At 42.4% G+C, this 27,647-nt stretch overlaps 1 protein-coding gene across 3 annotated transcripts; it reads right to left on the bottom strand.

The window, feature by feature from the left end:
• Positions 1–547: 547 nt before the first annotated feature.
• Positions 548–27,094, bottom strand: TSPAN17 (tetraspanin 17). Of its 3 annotated transcripts, none has more exons than XM_034442727.3 (8): positions 26,734–27,035; positions 19,393–19,443; positions 10,589–10,735; positions 9,145–9,315; positions 6,016–6,141; positions 5,402–5,449; positions 4,963–5,079; positions 548–4,378 (listed from the first exon to the last, which is right to left on the bottom strand). In XM_034442727.3, the coding sequence occupies exons 1-8, from the start codon at positions 26,767–26,769 to the stop codon at positions 4,313–4,315; spliced, it is 762 nt and encodes a 253-aa protein (XP_034298618.1). In that variant the 5' UTR covers positions 26,770–27,035; the 3' UTR covers positions 548–4,312. The 3 variants fall into 3 exon arrangements, with proteins under 3 accessions (XP_034298618.1, XP_034298610.1, XP_087743688.1); XM_034442719.3 differs by having other exon boundaries at positions 26,683–26,868; XM_087887562.1 differs by lacking the exon at positions 19,393–19,443 and having other exon boundaries at positions 26,734–27,094.
• Between the last annotated feature and the right edge of the window lie 553 nt (positions 27,095–27,647).

Genomic DNA, 27,647 nt, shown 5'->3' with positions numbered 1-27,647 from the left:
CCTCCATGAGCACAAGACACAAATTGTATGTATGTTTGGCATTAGATGCTTGTTCTAAAATATGTTTAGTGCTAACTGCTGCCTGAAATATTGGCCTGAAATATTAATGCATTATCAATACCTAGGCAGCGATTTACAATCTGGATATTTCACATTACCAGAAGATATTACATTTTAGCTGAACAATTGCCTTTAAGCAGAATTCAAATAATTAAAAAGCATTTATTTCTTATTGATTTATATTGTCTAAGTGATGCTAAGCATAATTGAAATTCTTTCTTGATGGGCTTCCAGATGCCAGATTTTCCCACAATGTTCCATTATTTTTCAGGTACAGAAAACTCATCCAAATTTCCACTCTTGGAACTTTTGTATAGGTATTTGTGTTATTTCATCTTTTCTACTTTTTACCTAATTCTGTTTGTATTTTATAGTGTGTGTCTATTCATTCAAACATAACATAAGCAGGTAAATGACCTCCCATTGCTGCTGCTGCTTATTTTGCACTTGATAACTGCACTTTTTGTGTATGATAACTGAACCATCATTCCAGACTGTTTATATTTTATTTGCATTTGACTTGTTTTTTTTTCAATCTACATCCAAAAGAAATACATCAGTGCCAACACCTTTTGCATTCAATCAAGCACATTCCAGTCCATAAACACCAATACTGTTAAAAATGTTGATTTTAAATGGTGACACAAAACAACTTTCTTTTGCCCCAACAGTAACCAAAGCACTTCCCCTTTGCAATTAATTATCTTGTTCTTATACAATTTTCCTCATATTAAGTCATCTTGCAGTCATAACTGCAGAATGGCTACTATAGATGTTCTTATTTATTTTATTTCAAGAGGACTGTTTGCTCTATTTTTAAATTATCTGGACAGGTTTAACATAAAATCAGTTAAAAATTTGCTAATAATCTTGTAATTGTCACCTGTTAATATTTAGCAGCCCAGATGGAAAAGAAAATTTAAGAAAAAAGCTTTTGACAGTAGAAAAAGAGCACGAGATCATCACACACCATTTTTAAATTAAAAATCTGACTTTCTTCTACCAAGGAAATATATAAAACCAAACCAATGTATGATTGGCAGCATTTCAAACTGAAAAAAGATGCTGCAGTAAGATCAGTGATACACAAACCTGAGTCTTGAAAAGTGATCAAGAGCAGAAGCCTGATCACCCAACTCGAAACACGCATTACAGTAATTAAAGAGGCTTTACGTTTTAAAAACTCTTTTCAATTTTGGGATAATAGTTTTAGTATTGTATTGTAAAACACATAGCAGCAAGAGGATGCGAAGGAAGTGAGAGAGTTAAGGTGAAAAAAAAGACTATCAAGTCAAACATAGGAAGAAAGACCGGCAAGAAAACTAGCAAGATGCAAATGAACAGAATAATAAAAAAAGAAAAAAGCAGCAGCAGCAGACGTTAGCTGCCAAGGCAGCCTGTACTTTCATTGCATGTGCATCTTATTACTAAGCCCAAGAACGTTTACAACAGTCAAGTGTGGAAGATGTGAAAGTAAATCTGCTTAGCAAGTTATCCTTTGGTCTCTGATTAACATATCGTAGATAGGTTATAACTTTTGCATATGCAGTGGGCTTCATTTTCATACATGTTGACAGCTTCATAATGGCTTTCTCTTCTTTTGTGGGTGGGGAAAGGATGCTGCTGCGAAGTACATCATCCCACGGGTTTCAGCTGTCAGAGACGACAGGAAATAGGAGACCCAGGGCAAGTGGGAATCCGCTAAGCTTTTTCATTCCACCACCCTCCCTCCTCGCATGCATGCGGTCACAGCCATCCGCGTAGAGTGCATCTCCCCACAGTTCAGCACACAAAAAAACCCCAAACAAACCACACACACACAAACAGATGCAGAGCCCCACAGGATGTTCTAACAAAAAGGTGACCCTGAATTTTAGAACATATCCCAGAAAAGATTAGACGTCATCTGTTTCAAATACTCAGGAAATCCACATTTAGAAGTTACATTATTTAGGGAAAAGTCTTCCTTTCAGGTAAAACTGAAAATTGGAGGAATGCTAGTCAAGAGCATCCTCACATGGAGAAAAGCTGCCACTGCAGTCAGAACATGCAGTAGTTTTGGAGCACAGCCAGAGGGCCGCATTAAAGTTCATTCTGCAAATCCCTGGCTGTGGCAGAAAAGTACAACCGATATAAACAACAGTACTGTCTCCTACCCACCAAGTACAGAAAACTCTACTAAGTTTGTGGGGAGGAAGCAGCAGTGTTTATGTACAAATGCAACAGAAAGCATGTAATGCACTCATTTGCTTACTGAACAGTAACACGCGCAGAGAGCTGAATCCCATTCTTTCCCAGTATAAATGGACTTTGATGCAATGCAGATCCAGCACTTCTTCGTGAAGATACCAGTCCCATTTTCCAAACACAAGCCTAGTTCTTTCAAAAGCTCTAGACTTGGGTACAAAAGATCCTAGGTAAAACCTGACCAGCACCACAGAAAGGACCTGTTGGGCATTGTGCATTCACAGCTCTCTGCAGATGCCCAGTTCCTCCTGCACCAGCTAAAATGGTATGGAGGGCAATTCCTAGCAATAAGGAAGGAAGGAAGCAAGTAGAAGCTGGACAGATCTCCTTCTTGACAACATCAGCAACCACATTTGAACTGAGTCAGTGTCTGTTGTAGCAAAAACTGCCTTGGGAAAATAGGGAAAACCCTATTTTAGAACTGGAATACTAAGGACAAATTTAAGCTGCTTCAGCTGCGTGCTGGTGATTATGCAGAAACAACTTCACAAGGATTAATCACATAAAAACAGTTACTGGGGCAGACTTAAAGCCGTGGTTGGGGGCATGTGAAGATGAGCCTGTAAATTCCAGTACAAAATGGGAGATTAAAAATTCAATCACAAATCAATCCCCACCCTCCCCATAAGGAATACCACTGCATCTAATTCACATCCATGACACAAACTGGTCCCAAATCAAATTGGTCCTCTTCAACAGAATTGTCAGCCAGGCTCAATAAAGTAAAGAAAAGGTCCCCAAAAAACATGTGCTAACAAGTACTTTATGAGGAAGAGTAGGGCAACATACTCTTGAACAATCCTGCCGGCAACAGAGTCCAGGGAGATGACGATAAACTCCTACCAAAAATAAAGGAAGTAGTGGAACCTACATTATAGCAGTGCAGAGAAATGTATCAGTGCAAAATCTTTCTCAATATTGTGCCATTCCATGAAACACAAGTACTCTGCAAGGCTATGAGCCAACTACTGGAACAAAAGGTTGCATTATATCCAGCCAAGGACAAAACTTGGTTCAAGAGGTCTAGAATTCTCTTTGTGGGCCCTTCAGAGAAATAGATATTGCATACAAAAGACTGCACATTTGTCACACAAATAATGGGGCTGATTAGACATATCCAAATTTACCTTCTAAGTTCAAGTAACTTGTAAGATTCTGTAATGTACAAACGGGTGCAATCAAATGCTCAGAACAGATTCATTTCTGTTAACAGTGTCATGTATTTCTAAACTAATAGAGAAAATTTTAGTTCACCATTGGTTTACTATTTGTGAACTGGACTGAATTGATTTGTTTGGTTCTGATAGGCTTTACTGCCACTGGAATCCACATCTGCCAGAATTTAAGCCTTAAAAATCAAGGCTGAAGATTATTGCCCCCAACGAGATATGATAGCATCTTCCCAATAGCTTGTTTCTGACCTCTTAGGACAATAGCAGAAACCAACAGTATGATCCACAAAATAAGATGTAACTCTAATTTGAACAAGGGAACTCAGGCTTAATCTCCCTGTTTAAGCAGGAGAGCAGAGTAGACGGTGAGTAGAGTGTAGAGAATTCAAGTAGAGGCCTAGGACAGGTATAAGTGTGAAGCTGCTCCAGGCAGCAGGATTAGGACATTGTTTCCACTAGCTTCCTCAGTAGAAGCCACATGAGCCATGCTACCTCATCAATAGGGGCCTCCGGTGGTCACACAACAAAATCCAGAGCTGCTTCTAGGCTATATGCATAAGAGGTGCTTCTAATTCCTCTGTTTTTGCAGTGGGTCAAAGGAATCTCCAGAAACCTGACATAAATACTATTTACATGACATATGTGCCCCAGTCAGGAAGAGAAAGCTATGGAAAGGCATCAGGTAGTTATTAATACTGGTGACCCCACCTCAACCCCCAATAGGAGCCTGTTGATGGCTTAGCAGCACCCAGTGGTTGTAGCTTGAAGACTTGGCTTCAGTCCTTCAAGAGATCTGGGAATCTGTAGGAGACAGCAAAATCTCTCTTCTGGTGTCACCAATTGGCTTTCACAGCATTGATGTCACTCACTAGGTTCTGTGCCAGGCAGATACCAAATATCTGAAATACAAATTGAAGACATGCTTGTGAAATGTTTGTTATTGTGGCACACAAATACCCAATACACCAGCCTTCCTAATCTTCCAGATGTCATAAGAATAACCTTCTAGTAATGAAAAAATATCACATCCACCCTGAACACGTGTGCAATAGAATTTCATTTGGACTAAGTACTTGCTCTGTCAGAGTATGTGGCAAGAGAACAGAGTTAATCTTCCAGTAAAATGCTCTAAATAGGATAAAACTAGTTATCAAACTTAGGCACCATAGTATGGTGGTAGTATCATTTTGAGGTCGGGGGGAATTGAAGGTTCATAAAAGCAACAATGAAAACAGTTTACTACTTTAAAACTTCCTATTTTCACTCCAAAATTGATCCTTTCCCCTTCTGTAAGATCACTGTATTTCTGATAACTTCTGGCTGTTCTCCTGGTCAATGGATGAAATTGCAGCCTAGAGTCCTAGGAAAGTTGCACATCAAGGATGGATGGATGGATGGATGGATGGATGGATGGATGGATGGACAGAATTTCCACGTCGGGGTTCCTTGAAGAGGGAATTCTCAGTAACATGGAAGCTCATACCTGTAGAAGTGCCACACCTACAAAGGTCCCTGCCACTATAATGAGATTGTCCTGGAGCCACTTCTCAAATTGACCAGCACACCCTTTAGTATGAATGAAGCTCTGCTGCTCCAATTCCTGCAAAAAAGGTACAGGAGAGCACCTGAAGAACTCTAAAAGCAGCACAAAGTGCAGTAATCACTTCCCCCCCAGCCCAAATTCAGAAAATCCAGTAGAATTTTTTGTAGCCTAATTAGAGGCTTTCCCTTGAACTTATGGCCAAATGCATGTGCTCTGTTGCAATCAGTGGCATTTTAATACTCCCATGCAGATCCTTTTCAGAACCTGTGCCCTTGCCAGACCATTCCTTTATGCTTATGCTGGCCCTGCCTTTTTTCTGGACAGACAGCCACCTCATTCTTTCCACTAAATGTCCCCACCACACCAACCTGACCCTCACCAGTTTAAGGCGGACATCATAGCCACACTGTGTATTGAGAACATCCTCCTGTCAAAAGAACAGACACAAAACTAATTGAAATCATCCTTGGAACCCAGAAAAGAGATTCACTGGTTCTCTCCTAAATATCTTCAGCATTTACTTTTCATTCCATACGCTTTTAAATAATTTGCAACTTCTACCTTCAGCTTTAGCTCTTCTCCTCTTTTCCACCTCCATTCTGCCCTATCATGGTGAAGGAATTCCATGGAATGACAAATATATGGATGACACTCATTTTCTTATTTATTTATGTTTTAAATTTGTATCCCACCTTTTCCAACAGGAGCTCAAAGCAGCATACATACTGCTACCTCCTTACCTGCAACCTGGGTTTCCATGCTCCTAGTCTTAACAGCTCAATCCCTACACCACGCTTGTTCTCCAAATTAAAATTATCATTTTGGATAAGGCTGCATTTAATCTACGTACTATTTTCCTAACAATTCACACAATTAGATTCCTAGGTTAACACGAGGACCTTAAAAAAAAACCTGCTCAGACATTATTTAGGTCTACAGGGGATGAGCAAAGTGAGAATCCATCTCACTTATTTCCATATTTCAACTCCTTACCGCAGGATCCTTGACACAACAGGAAAAGGGTACGCCACAGCGCTCCCTGCTGGGGTTGGAGTCAGTGCAGTTGAAATAAATGTTGAGATTCCAGTCATTAGGTCCATGAGCCCCACAGCACGACCACTGCAGAGGGAGACAGGGTTAGACTGGAAGGAGTGCTCAGAAAACTGCAGCACTGAGCAAAAAGAATGAATGAACTTTGACCAGCGTGGACGTTTTGAAAATAAAAACAGGAGATGGAGAAATGATTTAAGAACGTGTAAGGTTTAATACAGGGAGCAATTTTGCAATGTTGCAGGTTCATTATCAGCCATGAGATGGCATGTTCACCTCTGGAGTGGCCTTCACACCTTTTAATTGTCTAATGATGAGTCCCACAGGAAACGGGAGAACTTCCACACTCATTATTTGCTCTGCACTGTTAGCTCACTTGGTGAGGTTTGTCTGCAATCATGCTTTTCAAATTGCTGCTCTCCTGTATTTACCTTATTGTTCTTCCCTCTCTTTTATATAACAATGACCTGATGCATGTGGGAAACAACATCCCTAAAATTACTCTTCTGTCTCATTTTCAAGAAGCATCTGGTTCACCTGGAGCATTATAGTATGTTGTTATCAGCAAGCCCCTTCTATTATGAGTGTTTGTGACACAGTCAAGTAAATGAAAGGGTGACAGGTCTGTGCAGGATTTTAAAAAATCCATTTTAATCACTTTTAATCTTAAATTTCTTGTGCAAAATCCCATGATTATATTTATAGCTTTTTGAAAGGAGTTCTTGAAAGCATTTTAGTACTAGTGAAAAGAATTTGACACCTCCCCCAAACCCCAGTTAAAAACATGCTGAAGTATTGGCTTTTTAAAGCTATAAACACTAAATTCCATTGTGTAAATAATGCAATTACATTTCTTTAAAAATAATTTAAGAAAAAAAGGTATTTCAGTTCAAATCATAAAACTGAAACACACATTCACATGATTTAAGAATGGTATCAGGGATGATCGGTTACAACAGGAGTCCCCAACCCCCAGGCCACCAACTGGCACCGGGCGGTGGTATGCCAGCAACCAGGCCACACAAGCAAGCGAAGCCCAATCCACGGGATCCAGGCAGCATGCGAAACCACACTGCCTCTGGTCCATGTAAAAATCTCTCTCCACGGAACCGGTCCCTGGTGCCCAAAAGGTTGGGGGCCGCTGGGTTACAACGTGCTTAAACAAAGTTGTCAAGATATATCTAATATTTCACTGGATATTATTCTTAAATATTTTAATGAGGTATTTACACACAGATAAAGGTAAAGGTTCCCCTCGCACATATGTGCTAGTCATTCCCGACTCTAGGGGATAGTGCTCATCTCCATTTCAAAGCCGAAGAGCCAGCACTGTCTGAAGATGTCTCCATGGTCATGTGGCCAGCATGACTAAACCCCAAAGGAGCACGGAACGCTGTTACCTGCCACCAAAGGTGGTCCCTATTTTTTTACTTGCATTTTTTACGTGCTTTCAAACTGCTAGGTTGGCAGAAGCTGGAACAAGTAATGGGAGCTCACCCCATTACGTGGCACTAGGGATTCTAACCGCTGAACTGCCGACCTTTCGATTGACAAGTTCAGTGTCTTAGCCACTGAGCCACCACGTCCCTACCATTTACACAGTACTGTTATCCAATTTCTGATTTATGCATTTGGTCCCTTCTGGAATAGAAAAAAAATATGATCCATATTTGCTTTGTTCTTTTTAAGGAGTGAAAAGTGACAAAATAAGATAGTAGGATCTGGTCAGATGAATATTTATTCAGACTAAATACTCAGTGTGCAATAAGCACACATATATAAAATATGTATATAAATATATATACACATACAGACATACTGAGTGATAAATTGTGGCGCATACTTCCTTATCATTGCCATGTTAGCACAGTGATTTTCACTTATTTTTTTAATTTATGTTTTAATTTGCACTAGGACACAGGTTTGTCATTCTCAAAAATTATAGAGATATTAATGCAAAAGCTCTTGAAAAGAAAAGCTTTTTAACACTGTTTTAAACACTGATTAAACAACAACATCTTGCCATTCTGATCAAAATCATCTTAGCATTGTGTTGTTGTTTTTTACAATATTGTTGATCATATAATTAACACCAAAACACATTTTTGCTCACCTTTCTCTAGGTAAAAAAAAAAGACTATGAAAGTAAACTTGTTTAATGCTTAACAAAACAGACTTTTTCTCAAATTTACGAGTAAAAAATAATGGATGATATAAAAGGATATTTTCAACTAAATTGTCCGTTTGCATACTTTCCAATGGGGACAACAAGCCTAAAACCTAAGTAGGTCTTGCCTAAAACCTACAAAACCCCCATGAAACTACTTCAAGTTAAAAAGAAAATCTCAAAGTAGGAAAGTGACAATAAAGTCAAAAATCATATATCCTAAAGTTAAGTGTATTTAAGGCATCATTCCTACTTTATTATGCAGATACCTACTGTGTCTTATCCCTTGTGACTTATTGAATAATGTAGCTTCAGGGAATATATCTATAATGCTAAGCATCTGGATTATTACCACAACAAGGACCTATGAAAATAATTGTTCCTGTGCCTACAAGGGATTTAATGCAGCGCTGGAATTCTCCCTTCTCATCTACATAACTATGTAGTACTCCTTATTGTACCATGTTTAAAATAAGGAACATAATCCAGAAGAATTTATAATCTCCTGCAATACCTTGTGTAGTTTAGAACAGAACAATGTTTGAATAAACACACCAAAAATTGGGCTTAAGAGCATGTAACAATAACAGCCTCTTGCATTTCTATATTGAAACACTGCACAATAATTTATACAAATGGTATCTCCTATATCTAAGAGTGAGAAGCGGAAGCTGAATTTTGGGGGGAATATTTCCTCAAAGGATAGAGACCAAACATATGTATATGTGTATATACACATAACATGAAGAGATCTTTAGTTTGTAAATCCAGGGTACTGGGGACTGGTTAATATTTCAAAAGCTGTCATGTTACTACCAGAGTTTTTCCAAAGAAGCATCCTATCACCTGAGAATAAACGAACATTACAAACAGACATATTGCTCTAGGTAATTTACATAACTCACATATTCCTGAGCAAAGTCTATGAGGTTCTGGAGGTCTATGTCATCACGATATGCTTTGACATTATTGTTAATAAAGAAGTTGAGCTGATCCTTGATCCAGTCCTTGAAAATGAAGGCCAGGACACCAGCTGTCAGCTCCAGGAAAAAGATGAGCCCCAGGAACACAGAGAACTGGTGCCAAAAGAGAGGTACATAATTAGTGTTCAAGGCCAAAAGATCTCCCATCAGTGTGGGAGTATAATATCCTGCTCCAGGATTAAGGCTCACTCTCACATTGACTAGACAAGCACAAGTTGAAGGAAAGAAAGCTTTGCTTAAAATTTTGTCAGAGGATAGCTGATGCACTGAAGGACAAAATAAAACAAATGTTGTATTGCTAGTTAATTTTTACGTTAGTAAGCTATTTTTTTAAAGTTCAATTCATATGGCTGTATGGCTTCAAAGCTCTATATTGTTTTCCTGCCATGGCAATCGAGGGAAATTGAGTTAATACTTTATTTTTCTTCAGATCTCCCAGGACAAATATAATTTCCACCAATAACACTGGTGTATTATCATTTACTATCATTTCAACCTGTATTATGCCCCTTGTTCCAACTTGTATATCCTATTCATTTCTCAAAGATAAACGTACCTTTCCTGCATAATACACCAATTCGAAGCATTATGTCTTGTTTTCCTTCCAGTGCCAAAATAAAACTCACTTTCTATTATGCTCCCATACAGCAAAGCCTACATAAAACTTTCTAGGTCCTTGCCTAGTGTCCAAAATCCAGTGTCAGAATAATGTGACACTAAGAATTACCACATTATGTTTTGTAAGTGCTCAAAGGGCTAATGTGTGAATTTTCTCCATAATCCTATAATATACACAGTCAGTCTTCAACTTACAACAGTTCATTTAGTGACCATTTGAAGTTACAATAGTACTGATAAAAGTGACTTATGACCATTTTTCACACTTATGACCACAGCAGCAACCCCATAGTCATGTGATCAAAATTCGGATGCTTGATAACTGATTCATATTTATGGCTGCTGCTGTGTTCCCAGGGTCATGTGATTACCTTTTACAACCTTCTGACAGCAAAGTCAATGGGGAAGTCAGATTCATTTAGCAACCATATTACTAACTTTAGAACTGCAGTAATTCACTTACAACTGTGGCAAGAAAAGATGTAAAATGGCCCAAGATTCACTTAACAACTGTCTCGCTTAACATTAGAAATTTTGGACTCACTTGTGATTCTAAGTCAAGAACCTATACTAATATGACTATTTTCTTCTGAAAAGAGAAGTGGACTAAGGGTAGGAAAAAGAACTGCTTCCCAATGTCACCTTGGGAGTTCTTAGCCAAATCATGATTTGATCCACAGAAGCCCAGTTTCCATTAAGCTACACCAACAGGAAAAAAAAAACAAAGCAAAAAGAGAAAAAGACATACGAATTTGAGGAGCAATGTATTCTCCCTCAGTGCCCCAATACAGCCAGCAAAACCCAGCACGAACATCACCCCTCCAACCACGAGGAAAAGCCAGACTGGATCAAAGCCACCGAGGTCTGTGATGGATGAGAGATTGGAAAGTACGCCCTGGATAGGGATAGAGAAAGACAAAAACACAAAGCTGAAGGTGACACCACAGCCAAATTCCCTCTAGCAAAAATCAGTTTTCCTATATATATATATATATATATGGATGAATAAAAAAAAAACAATGGCATAGAATTTCCATTGTTGAGGTTACGTACATAATAGTTACTATACCAACTGCCTGATGGTGTGTGAAGGGTAAACTGGTAGCACAGCAGACTAAAGCACTGTTATTAACATCAGCTGCCTGCAATTACTGCAAGTTCAAATCTCACCAGGCTCAAGGTTGACTTAGCCTTCCATCCTTTCTAAGGTAGGTGAAATGAGGACCCAGTTTGTGGGGGCAATAAGCTGACTTTGTATAAATATACAAAAGTATGAAGGCTATTGCTTAATGCATTGTAAGCCGCCCTGAGTCTTCGGAGAAGGGCAGCATATAAATCAAATTAAAAAAAAACCTATATATTTATATCGGCCTCCCCCAACTTGGTACCTTTCAAATATACTGCTCAAAAAAATAAAGGGAACACAAGCAAAAGATATCCGAGATCTGAATGAATGAAATAGCCTTATTAAATACTTTGTTCTTTACATACAGTAGTTTATACACTGCTCAAAAGGGAACACAAAACTACTGTATGTAATGAACAAAGTATTTCATAAGGCTATTTCATTCATTCAGATCTCGGATGTCTTCTGCTTGTGTTCCCTTTATTTTTTTGAGCAGTGTATATGCAGATTCCTGACTGGAAATTCTGGGAATAATTTCCAGCTCTACAGATTGGTTGGATAAGGAAGTGGTACATTAATCACAAAGCCAGAAAGGGAATTAACTGAGCAAACCTTAGCTTAGACTTGCACTGATGAGGTTACCTAGTTTTGGTAATGAAACGTCTGCAAGAAAACACGCAAGCTCAAGAGAGCACCAAGGAACTCTCAAACCTTAGCTTACCCAGAAGAATTTGCATAGTTTTTAAACACACACATGTATTCTGCCATATTTATTTACATTGTAAATGATTTTTTTAAAATGTTACATATACATATAAATAAAGTGATGAGAAAGAAAAAGTGAACAGGTGCAGAAAGGAAAATAAGCTGTTTTTTTAAGTAGGCTGCTTTTAAGTAGCCAGAATTCTAGGCTGCTTTTAAGTAGCCAGAATTCTAGCAGGCAAAAACATCCTGTTCTTTGTTGCTGCAGTGGTTACTAACAGCTTTCCAATTTTAATTTAAAGGGCTGATTTTGTTCTATAAAACCGCATGGTTTTGGCTCCCGGATACCCTCAGGGTCCAACTGTTCCATTCTCTGCATCAGATGACAAGGACACAAAGCCAAAGATAGTGGTACACCTGTGCTACACCTAGCATCCTCTTCGGTGACATTTTGCAAGGTGGTAATTGGATGTTTGGTGATTGATTTTAGTTTCTTTTGGGAAGTTATAATGATTGAGCAGCTATTTGGGAGGACAGCATATAATTATGCTATTTTATTTTAATATGATTTTTATGTAATTATGTAATCCACCTGGAGTACTATGAGGGGAGCAATACATACTTTTCTGTAAATAAGTAAATAAACAAACTATAATGTCCTTCTCATCTGGGCTCAGTGCCAGTTTCCAAATGAAAATCCTCCACCTCTCGGCTGCTGTTTGTCATGAAAATGGACGTTGGTCTTACCTGATACGTCCGTTCTCGACATGAGGAAAAATGTCAGTCAGGATGGGTATACGTCCCGTCTAGCCAATGACCGAGCACCTTCCAAAGCCAAACTCCGCCCCCTTCGAGGCTGCCCCAGTTCTTCGGTGAGGCGAAGCGATGAAGTTGTGCTCCGTGTCCTCCTGAAACAAGAGAGAATTAATATCACCCCCCCAACCACCACCGGAACGAATCCAAGGGCGGGGCTGACTGACGTTTTTCCTCATGTCGAGAACGGACGTATCAGGTAAGACCAACGTCCATTCTCCAACGAGAGGAAAAACGTCAGTCAGGATGGGGACATACCAAAGTCAGATGTCACCAGGGAGGGAAGAAAGTGGTTCGGTAGTCCTCAAGAGACATGAACCAACTGTAGAACTCTCCTGCCGAAAGCAGCGTCAGCAGAAGCAAAGGAATCCACCTTGTAATGTCTGATGAAGGGACTGATTGTAGTCCATGTGGCCGCTCGGCAAACTTCCTCGAGGGAACCCTGAGTAGCCCAGGCTGCCGATGTTGAGGCGCTCCTCGTAGAATGAGCCGTGATGGGATGCGGCAGAGGGGAATCCGACTGTCGGTAAGCCACAGCAATTGCGGCTCTGATCCAACGACCCAAGGTCACACTCGATACGCGCACTCCTAGAGAGGAAGGGAGGAAGGCAACAAACAGCCTCCGTCTTTCGGTGCGCGGCCGTACGGGCAATATAAATCTTCAGCGCCCGGCGGACGTCCAACGAATGCCAAGCCCTCTCCAGCCGATGGGCAGGGCGAGGGCAGAAGTCTGGGAGAACGAGCTCCTGTGCCCTGTGAAAGGTCGAATTTACTTTAGGCACGAAGGCCGGGTCAAGCCGGAGAACCACCCTATTGGTATGGAAGATACAAAGGTCCGCCCGGACAGATAATGCTGCCAGTTCCGAAATCCTGCGGGAGGAAGTGATAGCCACCAAGAATGCCACTTTCAACGAAAGGAAACGTAGAGAGACCGAATGAAGAGGCTCAAAGGGAGGAGCCATGAGAGCCTTAAGAACCTTATTCAAGTTCCACGTTGGAAACCGATGCACCGTGGGCGGCCGTAAATTGGTAGCTCCCCGCAGGAAGGTCGTGATGACTGGATGGCGAGAGATAGGATCCTTCGAACCGCAGGACAAGACAGAAGCAATGGCGGCCACCTGGCGTCGTAACGTATTGGGACGAAGCCCTTTGCGAAACCCCGATTGAAGGAACATCAAAACGTGGATAATTGAAGCTGAAGTAGGTAAAACTGGAACCGATGAACACCATGAGACAAAGGACCGCCAAGTAGCTTCATAAATCCTGACGGTAGAAGGTCTGCGGGCAGCTTGGATAATGGAGACGATCTCAGGCGGAATCCTGGCCCCCGTCAGAAGGAGCCGCTCAACCGCCAGACGGTTAAGCGAAGCCACCCCGGGTTCGGATGAATGAGGGGTCCTTGTGATAGGATGACCTTGGAGACAGGGATTCGCCAAGGAGGAGCCACTGAAAGGTCCATCAGGTCCGCAAACCAGGGGTGCATCTGCCAGAATGGAGCTACCAGGAGGAGCTGAGGCTGCTCCTCGAGCAATTTCCGAACGACCCTGGGAATTAATGGAAGGTGAGGGAAGGCATATAAGAGTCCCGAAGGCCACGGGCTGCGAAGGGCATCCATGGCTTCCGCCTGCAGATCCAGGAACCTGGAAAAATAACAGGGAAGACGATGGTTCATACGAGAGGCGAATAAATCCACAACCGGACAGCCAAATCTAGAAACGATATCCTGGAAGAGGTCGTGAGAGATAGCCCACTCGCCCTGGTCCACCTGCGAGCGACTGAGGGAATCGGCCTGGACGTTGTCGGATCCAGAAATGTAATCCGCTCGGATGGAAGCCAGATGTTCCTCGGCCCATAAGCCCAACAAATGGGCCTCGTCCATCAGAGAATGAGACCTAGTGCCTCCCAATCTATTTACATGGGCCTTAGCCGTAGTATTATCGGTTAGGACCAACACATGTCTGCCAACCACTAAATCATGGAACTGTAACAGTGCGAGCCGGATGGCTCTTAATTCCAACAAGTTAATACTGAAAAGAGATTCCTGCGAGGTCCACCGACCTTGAGCAATGTGATGTTGCAAATGTGCCCCCCAGCCAGAGAGACTCGCATCCGTAGTAAGCTGGAGTCTCTGAGGTTCTCTGAAGGAAGACCCCCGGGATAAAGCAGGAGAAAGCCACCAGAGAAGAGACTGGAGGACAGGTTGAGGAATATTTATACGACGGGAAGAGGAATCCAAGTCCGCACGCTGAAAGGGCAATAGGAGCCATTGAAGCTCTCTACTATGCAAACGTGACCAGGGTGTAATGCCGAACGTGGAAACCATCATTCCCAAAAGACGGGAAAGGAGGAGAACAGATGCCGAGCCAGCCGTAAGACATTGAAGCGTTAAAGCACGGATATTGGACTGGCGTTCCGGCAAAAGGCAAACGGTGGAGGAAATAGTATCAATGGAGGCACCTAAATGAAGGATGGTGGTAGAAGGAGTCAAATGGCTCTTGGACCAATTTATGGAAAAACCATGTGACTGAAGGGCGGACAGAACCAAGGACAAGTCCTGCTGGGCTGCTTGAAGGGAAGGAGACATAACTAATATGTCATCTAAATAAAATTGAAGGCGAATTGTCTGTGATCTTATGAATCCAATTAACGAGGCCATGATCTTAGTAAATACCCTGGGGGCCGAGGAAAGCCCGAAGGGTAAGGCCTTATATTGGTAATGCAACCCTTTAAAGGCAAATCGGAGAAACTGGCGATGGGAAGGCAAAATGGGAACATGCAGGTAAGCATCTGTTAGGTCAATAGACGAAAGAAAATCAGAAGGGCGAATGCACTCAAGAATAGAGGAAAGAGAGTGCATTTTGAACCGGCGGTATTTAATGTGCCGGTTCAAAGCCTTCAAGTCTAAAATGGGACGCCAGCCACCTGAAGCTTTCTGGACAACAAAAAGGCGGGAATAAAACCCATGGCCCTGTTGAGAAGGGGGGACCCTCTCGACGGCGGCAATTTGTAACAGATGTTCAATAGCCGCTGAAACAATCCCTGCTCTAACCGGATCACGAGAAACGGGGCAAGAAATAAAACGGGAGGGTGGGAGGGAGGAAAACTCTAATGACAAACCAAGGGAAATTGTGTTAAGAACCCAGGAATCATTGATGGAAGAAGCCCACTGATCGTGAAATAAGGAAAGGCGACCTCCAATAGGGGCCTGGAAAAACTGCTCATCTGCCCCTTCGAGACCAACGACCCCCCCTGCCACCCCGGAAAGGTTTCCGAGGGGGAAACCTGGGCCCCTGCCTGACCTGGGGTTCCTGTTGGGGTCTGGAAGGAAAGGAACGTTGTCCCCGGGGCTGAAAGGAAGAGAAACCAGAGGTCCGAAAGGGCTGATATCGTGAAGAGGAGAAACGGGAATCAGAACGACGACTAGTAGGGGGAAGAATCTTCCGGCGATCCCTGGTCTCGACAAGCAAGGGTTCTAGAGCTGAACCAAAGAGGGAGCCACTGGTGTAAGGAGCCGAAGCCAGCTGCCATTTACTGCGTACATCGGCCTGCCAATTTCTCAGCCACAAGAGACGGCAAGATGTCACATTAGAACCCAGGGCCCTGGCAGAGAAACGAGTGGAATTCAAGGTGGCATCCGCCGAATATTCCAATGCAGCAGCAATCTTATTAAGGTCTTGATGAGACCGTGCGTCCGAAAGAGGAAGCCTGGCTTGCAGCTGTTTCAGCCATAGGAGGGCTGCTCGATTGAAGAAAGAGGCAGATGTTGAAGCCCGGATAGACCAGGCCGTAGCTTGGTGACCCTTCAGGAGAGTTTTCTCCGCCCTCTTGTCCTCAGGTCTGAGGGAGTCCTCAGGAGGACCCGCAGGATGAGAAGTATCATTCAAAGCCACGATAGGAGGGTCAACGGTCGGGGCTTGTAAAATATCCGCCAATGGCGAGGCAGAATTGTAAAGACGCTTGTCCAGTCCGTTAGGGCTAGGACCAGCCCCTGGTAAGGCCCACTGGCGATGCAAGACATCTGTAAAAAGCTTTGGAGCTGGGATGGTGTCAGGCTCGCTGGTAGGTTCTGCAAACATAGCCGCTGCCGTATCTGAAGTTGATGACGATGGCACAGCAGAGGGAGGAGAACCCAAACGGGTAACAGCAATGGCCTTAAACAGCAGGGAGCGGAAGAGCTGTGGCTTAAAAAGACCAATAAAGGCCGGCTGGTCGGGCCCCAGGCCTTCATCATCTGACCAGGCTTGATCTAGATACTCCTCACCGTCCGAAACAGAAGTTTGGTCAAGAGCAACCTGGGGAACAGAATGTTCCTGGTCCAGCAAGGAATCCTCCGGGGCCTCAGGAAGGGTCTGTGGAGCTACTCCTGAAGTGGTAGCCGCAGGCGCTTGATTCAGGCAATCCACAATCGACTGACGGATTGCCCTGGATATGAAAGCCTCCAGGGAAGCAGTCATTGGAGAAGATAAGGCCGGAGGAGGAGGAGGAGGAGGAGGCAAGGCCGAAGGATGATTGGAATCCTGAATGGTTTGAAATAATCTCTGGGGCTCCGAAGGCGAAACCGTTGGAGGGACATCCCTAATGTCCGGAGAGAGCTCCCTGATAGAACGAGGCGAGCAAGGCCGTGAGGGAGGCAGAGATGAAGAGTGGTTTGGATGCTGGGCCTGAGTCTGCGCCTTTAAAAAGGCCTTTTCCATAGCCTTGTGCCTGCGCTGTTCCTCCCGGGAAGATCCCGACTTGGAGGATTGGGCCCTTGAGGACTGGGCCTTATCCCTGGTGGAGCGGGATCTTTTGCTTGGAGGAGGTAGAGAAGTAGAAGGTCCCTCGAGGGGATCGCTGGGATGGCGCCTACGAGAGGAGGAAGTAGGCCCATCGGAGCTCCGCATGGCGGCCGCCATTTTGAAAGGCCAGATACAGTGAAATGGCGTCCACAGAAGAAAATAGGGCCTAGTAGCTCAGGGAAACAATCGGCAGGGAGAGGGCTATCCACACTTCGCAGCACCTAGCCCTCACAGTCAATCAGGTAAGGGGAGAGATCACTACAGCCCGATCCTCCCTAATGAGCCCCTGCGCCAATCAAATGATGAGAGAGAGGGCGCGCTTCACTGCCGTTAGCTCTAAGCTCTGTTTAGGCTTCAAAGGTGAGCGTCCGCTCCAGCCTTATCTCTCCGATCGCCCTCTGCGCCGATCAGCTGGGAAAAGGAGCGCTCTTCAGTCGCTAGCCGTCCGGCTCTAAACGCGACTCAGGGAGAGGGCGCACGGCTTCTAGCGCCGGCAATTTGCTGCTAGGCAACGGCCTTTTCAGCGCAGCAATCAAATAGAGGAAAAAAACAAAAACTCGCCCTGAAGCAAGGCACGAAGCCTGCAGGAGCGAGAAAGTCACTTGCCGTTTAGAATGGAGATCGGAACAGCGATAGGAGCTAATTGAAGCTGAGGAAAAAAACAGTCAGAGGAGGACACGTCCTGTCTAGCGAAGACCGAGACGAAGAACTGGGGCAGCCTCGAAGGGGGCGGAGTTTGGCTTTGGAAGGTGCTCGGTCATTGGCTAGACGGGACGTATACCCATCCTGACTGACGTTTTTCCTCTCGTTGGAGAACTGCATCAAGCAATACTGTTGGTGGCAAATGGGAAGGTGAGCCATTCTCAATAGGAAATCATTCCAATGACCACAATCTACACTGCTTTTTCACAAAATAGAAATGGTCAGGCATGGGGGAGGGAGAATATATATAAATGTTATTTTATATTTGGTTTCAGAAAATCAAAGTGTGCTGGTAGTATGTGAAATGACTGGAGACAAAAGATATAACATGATGAGGCTCACCAGCTATTGCTCAGCACATGTTCTCAAAGACCTGACTCAGCACAGTTCATTGTGTTCTAGGCTCATACTTAAGCTATAAAAATGATTGAACAAATGGAGGGTGGGAAAACAAAAGGCACCTGAATGAAATTTACATGTACAGAGATAGTGAAACTCTGAAAAACAAGTATATAGAAAACAACTGAAAAGTTCTTATATTCAAAAGAATTTGCTCCTTAGCTCCCCATGGGCACTTAGCTGGCTAATTGTAAATAGTGTTAGACCAGAAGGACTCATTATTTGATCCAGTAATATAATCTACACATTTCATTCAAATGTGTATTTTTAGCCAACTCCCCAGGTTGCGTGCAGACCCAAAGTCTTCGAGTAAAATTCCAAAAAATGGTTAGCAAATTTCAATTCCTACATGTAACTAAACTACTGAATTAATTATGCATATTTTTATTGAATTTCAATAAAACTTAACATTTTCCTGGAGCCACCCCACTATTTTCTGAAGGCTGGTCCACAGCATTCCACTATAAAACCAAAGGTAGCCCTTGGGTGAAAAACATTATATTTCTACAGTTATATCTAGGTTGATCATGGGTTATCAAAAAAAAAAATTCATCAATGTTTCTAAAACTCTGATGGGTGCAAAAATCCCCCTCATCAAATGCTTAATAAAGGCTTAAATCCCAGAAATTAAATACAATTTACTTGCTGATACCAGTTAAAATCTATATACAATGTATGTTTAAGATTACAGCATAAGTATTTGTTCTGTCATCTTTTACTTTTTATTCCAAATTTGAATCTTAACTATTCTTTTCATAAAATAAGTAAAATAAATATTAATAAATGTTAACAGCTATGTGTTTAAAAAAAGCAAGTAAGGCGAAAAGAAATTTCCATCAATTCAGTGTAAGGAACCAGCAGGGAAGTGATATCTTCAAAGGGCTCAGACAACAAGATATGTGAATAATTTGTCCAATTCACATAATCCAGGTATGGTTCATATACTCATACCAGAACAATTTATTATCTGGATACCAAGATGGGATCAGATATAGCAAACAGAAAAAAAATTCCCTTCCTGGCCATACTTACCTTTTCTGCCCAAGCCCACAAACCAATGGCTAGGAAAGCTGCCCCCAGCAACTGCAAAAGAGAAAAGGCCACCATCATGCATAGGATAAGAACAGGGAGCAATTTAGCTCTATACTAAGAATGTAGAAGGACTGCAGAGCCAGGGGGAGGGGCCCAAAAGAGGGATCCGCTTAGAATCCCTACATAACCACAAATTCCACCCCCACCCCCTTAAGTACTGTGGACCCTCTAACTTTAAGGAGATGCTGAATGTTACTTGAGAAGATTCTTGTGCATAGGCTTTTAGCAATATATCAGCTTAATTAAACCTTCATGTGTAGACGTGGTCTTTCACGTGGACCTGATAAAGAATGGCACAACGCCTTCCTCATTTTATAGTTTTCTGCAGAAAGACAGATCATGATTCACCCCAATGTTTGCCTCTTATGCTGACTCATCTTCTATTCACAGGATTAGTGAAAAATAAGATTAAGAAATAAGGTAACTTGCTTGCACACTGAAGGGTCTAGACTCAGATAAGGTCTATTTCTTCAGAGGAGATATTCTAGTTTGCCAGGGTATGAATTAAAACAAAAACTGGAAGTTTAAAGGCAAGTTAAACAAAAATCTATTTTGGCATAAAGAAATTGCCAATTATTTGCACTCCATTCTATCAATATATGTGGAGGTAGTCCTTGACTTATAACCATTCATTTAGTGACCATTCAAGGTTACACTGCACTGAAAAAAGTGCCGTTTTTCACACTTATGACTCGCAGCATCCCCATGGTCACGTGATCAAAATCTCGATGCTTGGCAACTGACTCATTTTTATGACGGTTGCAATGTCCCAGGGTCACGTGATCCCCTTTACAAGCAAAGACAATGAGGAATCCAGATTCACTTTACAACCGTGTTACTAACAACTGCAGTGATTCACTTAACTGTGGCAAGCGAGGTCATCAAATGGTGTAAAACTCACTTAACAACTGTCTCGCTTAGCAAAGAGATTTTGCCTGTCTCCATAGAGTCAATACCCGAGTATGAATCTTAATTTTCTCCAACCAAGCAAAGCCAACTTTATGGTTGTATACATAAGCTAGATCAAACTAAATCCTTGTCATTTGCCACCCCATTAACACTAGCAGGATACCCATCATTTGGATATGGAGTCTAACTTGAGAGCCTTGGAAAACAGAAGGCTGAAAACACATCATCTGGAGCAGTTGCAAACTTAGCACTGTGTATAGACAATCGCTATACTGTTCCCATTGTAAGAATGGAACATTTCTAAAACAGCAGCAGCATTGATCAGAGTTCTTCCCCTGCCCACAGAATAAACCCTGCCCTCTTTCAATGTCAATTGCTATTTGTTTGCCATTGCCTATGGGGCTTTGTGAGTGCTATCTCAATAGGTGGAATGTGAAGAATTCAGAAATCGGCCTTATACAAGGCCAATCTACACCAGGAATCAAAGAAACAATACAATATGCAGAATAATATTAAAAATAGGACCAATGTAGACATAATTATATTGGTTTAATAAGAAATCATTAAGATAATAATAAGCATCCTCAATAGTTCTCTCATGGATAGCTTAGACCACAATCTCCCCGAACATGAAAATGGGAAAACTATGTTTTATTTGTATCCAGAATCTTATTAATTCTGGATACAAAATCAGAATCGTATTTGAAATTCACTTCACATTCACCTTAGTAAAAATAAGATTAAAATATAAGTCTAATATCAGAAGAATGCCAAACCTCAAATCCTAGTTTTTCACTTATTTGATTTGATATCATAAAGTAATAAAGGCAGGAACAAAAATCTAATAAACAAATAAGCAAATATTCTTAGGTAGTTTTCTCACATGAAACTTCTACGCCAAAAATTTCATTCCAATTCAATAATGCCAGTTAGCCATCACTTGCCGACTCACACAAATATAATCTATATTGTGCATAACTAAAAATATAAAATTCACTCAGTAACGTTTTCTTGTAAAAAACATAAAGCCCCAGGCTACAGTCAAGAAAAAGCTGGAAATATTATTTGGGCTGTTCTTATTTCCCATCAATTTTAAGGAATCTCTTTCTGACTTTAACATTTTTCTTTTCCTTATGCCTTATGCTAGGGGTGTCAAACTCGCGGCCCGTAGACCGGATGTGTCACGCGCTGGCCATCCCCACCTCCATTTTAGTGAAGGGGGGAAAGTTGCGATAAGTCACATGATGATGTGTCATCACAAGTTTGACAGCCTTGCCTTAAGCCATCACATCATGTGGCAATCTAAAATTAAGAAGAAATTACCTGACAGAACATCAGTGGAATGGCTCGCCTCCAAAAATTGTGGGTACTCCATCACTGGAGGTTTTAAAGAAGAGAATAGATAACCATTTGTCTGGAATGGTACAGGGTCTTCTGCTTGAGCAGAGGGTTGGTCTACAGGACTTCCAAGATCTTTTCCAATTCTGTTATTCTATATTCTGCATCTAAACCAGAGGTGGTATTCAGCAGGTTCTGACCAGTTCTGGAGAACTGGTAGTGGAAATTTTGAGTAGTTTGGAGAACCGGTAAATACCACGTCTGACTGGCCCTGCCCACGTCTGACTGGCCCTGCCCCCATCTATTCTCTATTTCCTGAGTCCCAGCTAATCGGGAGGAAATGGAGATTTTGCAGTAACCTCCCTCTGGAGTGAGGAGGGAATGGAGATTTTACAGTATCCTTCCCCAGCCACGCCCACCAAGCCACACCCACGCCATGCCCACAGAACTGGTAGTAAAAAAATTTGAATCCCATCACTGATCTAAACAATCGGTTCCTGCCAACTCATAGCCAATATGAAAATTCACTTGTTAATCTTTCCTAGCTTTGCATCCCCCAATACTGATTAGGAGTTCTGGAAACTGCTGTCCCCACACATCTGGAAGACTGCACTTGGCAATGATTCTTTCAAATGGATCTTGGAGAAGCTGAATCGACATTTCTCCCAATATTAATTTCTCATTTTCTGGTGAGTTTCAGTATCTGGCGGAATTTAATTTTTATTTGGCAAACATTGTTTTAACATATTTTCTTGCCAACTTGCTCTGATCATGTCCTTGATGTATACAAAATATTGGTGTTTATGTCTTTTTGATTTATTTTTCTCCTTTGGTTTTTCCATCAACCTGTAAGTAATTACAATAGCAGTGTTCAAACTGGGCACAGTTCTTCTTTATGAGTGGGAGGAAGCAAAAAAAAGAGAGGAAAGTAGGTGTATGTTGTACGAAACCAGTAAATCTTCTAGAGGAAAGATAAATATTCTGCATAATAAATAAGGAGCTTCTATTCTGTCACTATAATTTATTAGGCTCACAGATCAGCAACCATAGCGTTTCCTTCCTAAAACAGAGTATAATGCTTCAATACAGAATTAGACATTCCATAAGATCATTCAGCTCTCAATTATTAACCTATTTGGAGTCCTAAAAATGGCTCCAAAGTTGGAAAGCAATTCGCTATATTCCCCACACCCCCATATACAGGTAGCCCTTGCATAGTAACCACAATTAGGACCAGCATATCCATTGCTAAGCAAAATGGCTACTCAGTAGGAAATCACATGACCGCAATTGTTCTTTCTGGCTCAAAACTGACAAGACTATTCAGTTTCATACTTTCTGCTTTTGTTTCCCTCCTAACCACTCCCTTGCTCACTCTGACACTAGGATAATTAACAAGAAGGAAAGTATTTCTTTATCTGTTAGATTTTTATCCCAGCCATTATTACTTTACAAGTAATTCAAGGTGGCAAACATACATAATACTCCTTTCCTATTTTCCCCATAACAACAACTCTGTGAGGTGGGTTGGAATAAAAGAGAATGACTGACTCAAGTTCACCTAGTCATCTTTCATCCCTAAGGCAGGACTAGAATTCACAGTCTCCTAGTTTCTAAGCTAACACCTTAACCACTTGACCAAACTGGCTCTTAATTAACTAATTAATGCTTGTATTTATATACATTGGAGAGGAAGGGATTGCAAGAGAATAAGCAGGCATACAATGAGGAATACATACTGAAAGCAATGGCCTGGTGTTACAAAAACAGGTCAGTGTCTCCAAATTCTATGATGTGCGAGGGGGTGGAGATCAGTGGTTGGTTTCTACCAGTTTGGCCCGGTTTGGGTGAACCAGTAGTGGCGGCGGTGGGAGGCTCCGCCCATCCGCCCCGACGTCATCATGGATGGTCTGCACATGAGCAAAAGATTCTCTGCATGCGCAGAAGCGCCGTACGTGAGCGAAGCAAGCGCTCACAGTCCCGAACCAGTAGCGAAGGTAAGTGAAAACCACTACTGGTGGGGATGGATCAGGCGCATGGAGAGATTACCTACAGAAATCACTTGGTTTTTTATTTGCTCCCCATATACTCATTTCTTGACAAAGGTCATTCTAGAAGACAGCCATTGCAGGTTTTTACTTGCATTCGAATTGAAATTAAACCTCGCCACAAATAAATTAAAGCCAAATTGATTTGATAAGTAATCCAACAATGATGCAAATTAGTAATAAGACAATTCTATGTTTCATAAATTCATCATGCAGGTTAAAGCTTTATTTGTATCCCTGAGGAACATTGCACCCAAAAAGCAACCATAGCCCATTTTTTCTGGTCTGCAAGATCCTCTGTTGATCAGAAATTCACCAGATATGCCTCACCCTGCTTGTCAACAGATTTAGTTTAGTCCTAAACCTTGCACAATTTTGGCCACTTCAGATAGTCTTCCCTGCTGGAACTCTCCGTAGCACCCAAATAAAGTTCATAAAAAATTGTTCAATTGTGAAAAAAATCTGTAATTTGTTTTTTACAGAAGCTATAAAATTAACACTGTTTTTACCTTGATAATGAGGATTTTGATCTAACAGTTTTAATTTCTGTTAATTTCCAAGTGCTGTTGACAACTGCTAGTTTATGAGTGTTTATCTTTTGCTGATTTTGTTGTTTAATCTGCATGGTGAAGCATTTATAAGTAGTAAAATAATTCATTACTAATTTCTAGTACTACTTATTTACTATGCAAAATAAATATTTTATGTATAAGTTAAATATTTATAAGTATATACTGTAAAATAAACAGAAGATAGAGGAGCATACTGTATATTGGATAAGATGTGTATTGCCTAGCAGTATCTATTAAATAGGAGATACGGTATGGAAATGTCTCAAATTAATCTGTTTGCTAGATGAATATAGGCATCTACTTCAAGATGAGATAATTCTGATTCAAACAGGACCAGCAAAATAAGGGGAAAAAAATCAAAACTACTACAATCAACTGTTGTTCTCAAACTCCCTTCACACAATATAACACAATTACCGTACATCATAATTGTCCTTTAGGGACAAAACTAAACATGCAATGAAAGTCATGAGTAGGCAATCTGGTATACAAATACACAAGTGCAAAAGAAAACAAAGATAGTACCAATAGGCACCACAGGTGCAGTACCAAAACAATTGGAGCACCGCTTAAACACCATCGGCATTGACAAATTCAATTCAGTCAATTGCAAAAGGCAGCTTTACTCAGAACAGCTTAAATCCTGCGACATTTCTTTTAGCCCCATCAAACTTCAACATCTGTTATCCCAGGTCCTTGAGAAGGACCCAATAAGTGGATGAAAATGCCAAATCCAGTTTTTACATCTTGCTAACTATGCAACGAACCATAATAATTTATGATACTATTATTTAATTAAATTATTAATCTATTGAATTTATCAGACCTGAACATCCTAATTTTATATAAAAACAACACTCCACTCTGCTTGAAACTGCCTATGCAGTAGGGGGTCCCCACTGTTAGGAACCAGGTCATACAGCTGGAAGTGAGCGGTGGGTGAGTGAGCAAAGCTTCATCTGTATTTGCAGCCGCCTCAGTTCCACCTCAGATCATCAGGTATTAGATTCTCAGAGGAACGCAAATTTGCAAACCCTATTGTAAACTGTGCGGGTGAGTGATCTAGGTTGTGTACTCCTCCTCCCCCCCCCCAATTCGTGGAAAAATTGTTTTCCACGAAACCAGTCCCTGGTGCCAAAAAGGCTGAGGACCACTGCTATAATGTTTCCTTAAATGTTACCGTAATAATACTTAGGTCCTTGATTAGGACTTGAACTATTAAATTTCCACTACTTAGACTACGAATGTAACTGCAGAATACCCACACATTTATTATTATATAATAGTTCATTATCACATTGTTGTAATAATCATTTAGTAAATATTTATGCAGCCGGGATCCCAGCTACATCCAACAACCTATAAAAGATAGATTGGGAGTTACAACAATGTGCTAAGTCATGGCTTGTTGAACCAGAGTTTGTTGAACAAGTCATGCTGCCATAATCCATATTTACAAAGCTCAGCGAGGAGAGTTCAGAAAATATGTGACAACCACATCAGGCCTCAACACCAGGTATGAAGGTGAGCCCAAATTAAGATACATACAAGTCCTGGGGTTTACAATAGACATTATGTAAAATACATGCAAGAAAGAATGAGGTGGGGCAGCTGTACTTTTTTTTTCGCAGTATGAATTTCCTCAAAACAAAGGGATTAAGGAACTTCAGAGTGCAGGTCTACTAAAGGAACTGGCTTTTCAGGAAAAGATCTAAACGATGCCGGCGGTGAATCGAAGCCAACACACTGCTAAATACAGTCATAACTTTTTCCCCCCAAGAGGAGGGTGATAGGAGAAAACAATGCTGTGTCAGAAACAGACAGGCAAAGGGTTACACGTTTGATGGTAGGAAAACCTTTTCCTGCTTCTGCTGGAAATTGCCGAGAAATCTAAGCAGGAACAGGCGCTAGACTCGGAGCAAGACAGCGGCCGGGTTTCAGATACAGACTGGGCGCAGCGAGAGGTTTGGTGGGAACCAAAGGACGTCCTTGCCCAAAAACTTTCGAGCGCCGAATCCGCCACGCTCAACGCGGCGCGGGACCAACCGGACGCCGCGAGCACCCGCCTGGCGTGACGAGCCTTTCTTTGCCAAGGATTCCGCAGCTAGCTAGGCGAAGGGCAGCTTCCCTTCCTCTCTTCCCAGGAAGCCAGCGACCGACCGACCTCCCACCCGCCGCCCCCAGACCCCGGACTTCACTGCAAACGCCACGGACGTGGGAACAGCAGCCAAAGCCCAGTCGCTCCATCCGTCCTGGCCGCCGCCTCCTCCTCCCCTCCGTCCAGGTGGGAGCGCGGTGCAAGCGCCGCTCCGACCGACCGCTTCCGCGGGACGCGACTCGCTCGCTTGCTCGCGCTCACCCACCCAGAAGAGCACATTGGAGGCGAAGAGCAGGTATTTGGCGCAGCAGCTGACCTGAGGACCCTGGAAGTGCTGGGCTTTCCCTGGCATGGCGAGCGCGGGGCCTGAGCTCACAGCCCCATGCCGCCCCTCAGCCGAGGCCCAGCGCCGCCGCGGGACCGCCTCGTCCACCCCGCCCCCTGGCGGAATCGAGGGAGAGCTGCTGCAGCGGCGGCACGCGCGTGCACGCTTCCTCTATCCGGACTTCGGCAGAGCCCGTCTGTTCCCGCGCTCTTTCCCACGCCGCCGCCGCCGCCGCCGCTGGATTCTCAGAAAGCGTGGGCCGGTGTGGGCACTCGGGAGCTCAGCACAGCTGCAGGATCCTCTCTAACCGATCTCGCCAGGCCCTTCCCCAAAGGTCTGCTGAGGCCCGAAATAGAACCCCTTCCTTCCAAGACGTAATGCAAACGTAAAGAAATTACGTTTATTTGCAATAAATGTTCCCTTCCTCCTCCTCATAGTTATAACTTGTCTTTTATTGCAATTTTATACATACATACCTGTATTGGCCTTGTGGGGAGAAGGGTGACGCACAAATTTAATTATTTAAATAAATGAAACACATCTTTAAAAGTTAGGCTTCCCCCCCACCCCAGGAATTGCACTTAATGCTTCAGTTAGACTACAGTATGCTTTTCTGCCTTCCCGTCATCCTATGTTGCCCCCTCAGAAAAAGCAGCCCTTTTTAGTCACAAAAAATTCCAGTCAACCTGCTGTTGTTCCAGGGACCTCTCCCACCTGGGGAGCTCTGTGCAAAAATGCACACTATGTACACAGAAAACTGCACCCCTTTAAACAAGTACTAAAGGGGAAATGGACATGAGCTTCTGTCGTGAAAGAGCAGAATAGAGCAAACATTGCCCTTCATGACATCTAAGACCAACTGCTGAAGATGTGTCACATGCTCTCCATTTTAAAAAATCCAGACA

The sequence above is a fragment of the Pantherophis guttatus genome, chromosome 2 (assembly GCF_059756535.1).
Source record: "Pantherophis guttatus breed Tessera chromosome 2, ASM5975653v1, whole genome shotgun sequence".
Lineage (NCBI taxonomy): Eukaryota > Metazoa > Chordata > Lepidosauria > Squamata > Colubridae > Pantherophis > Pantherophis guttatus.
This window is presented reverse-complemented; position numbering and strand designations above follow the sequence as displayed.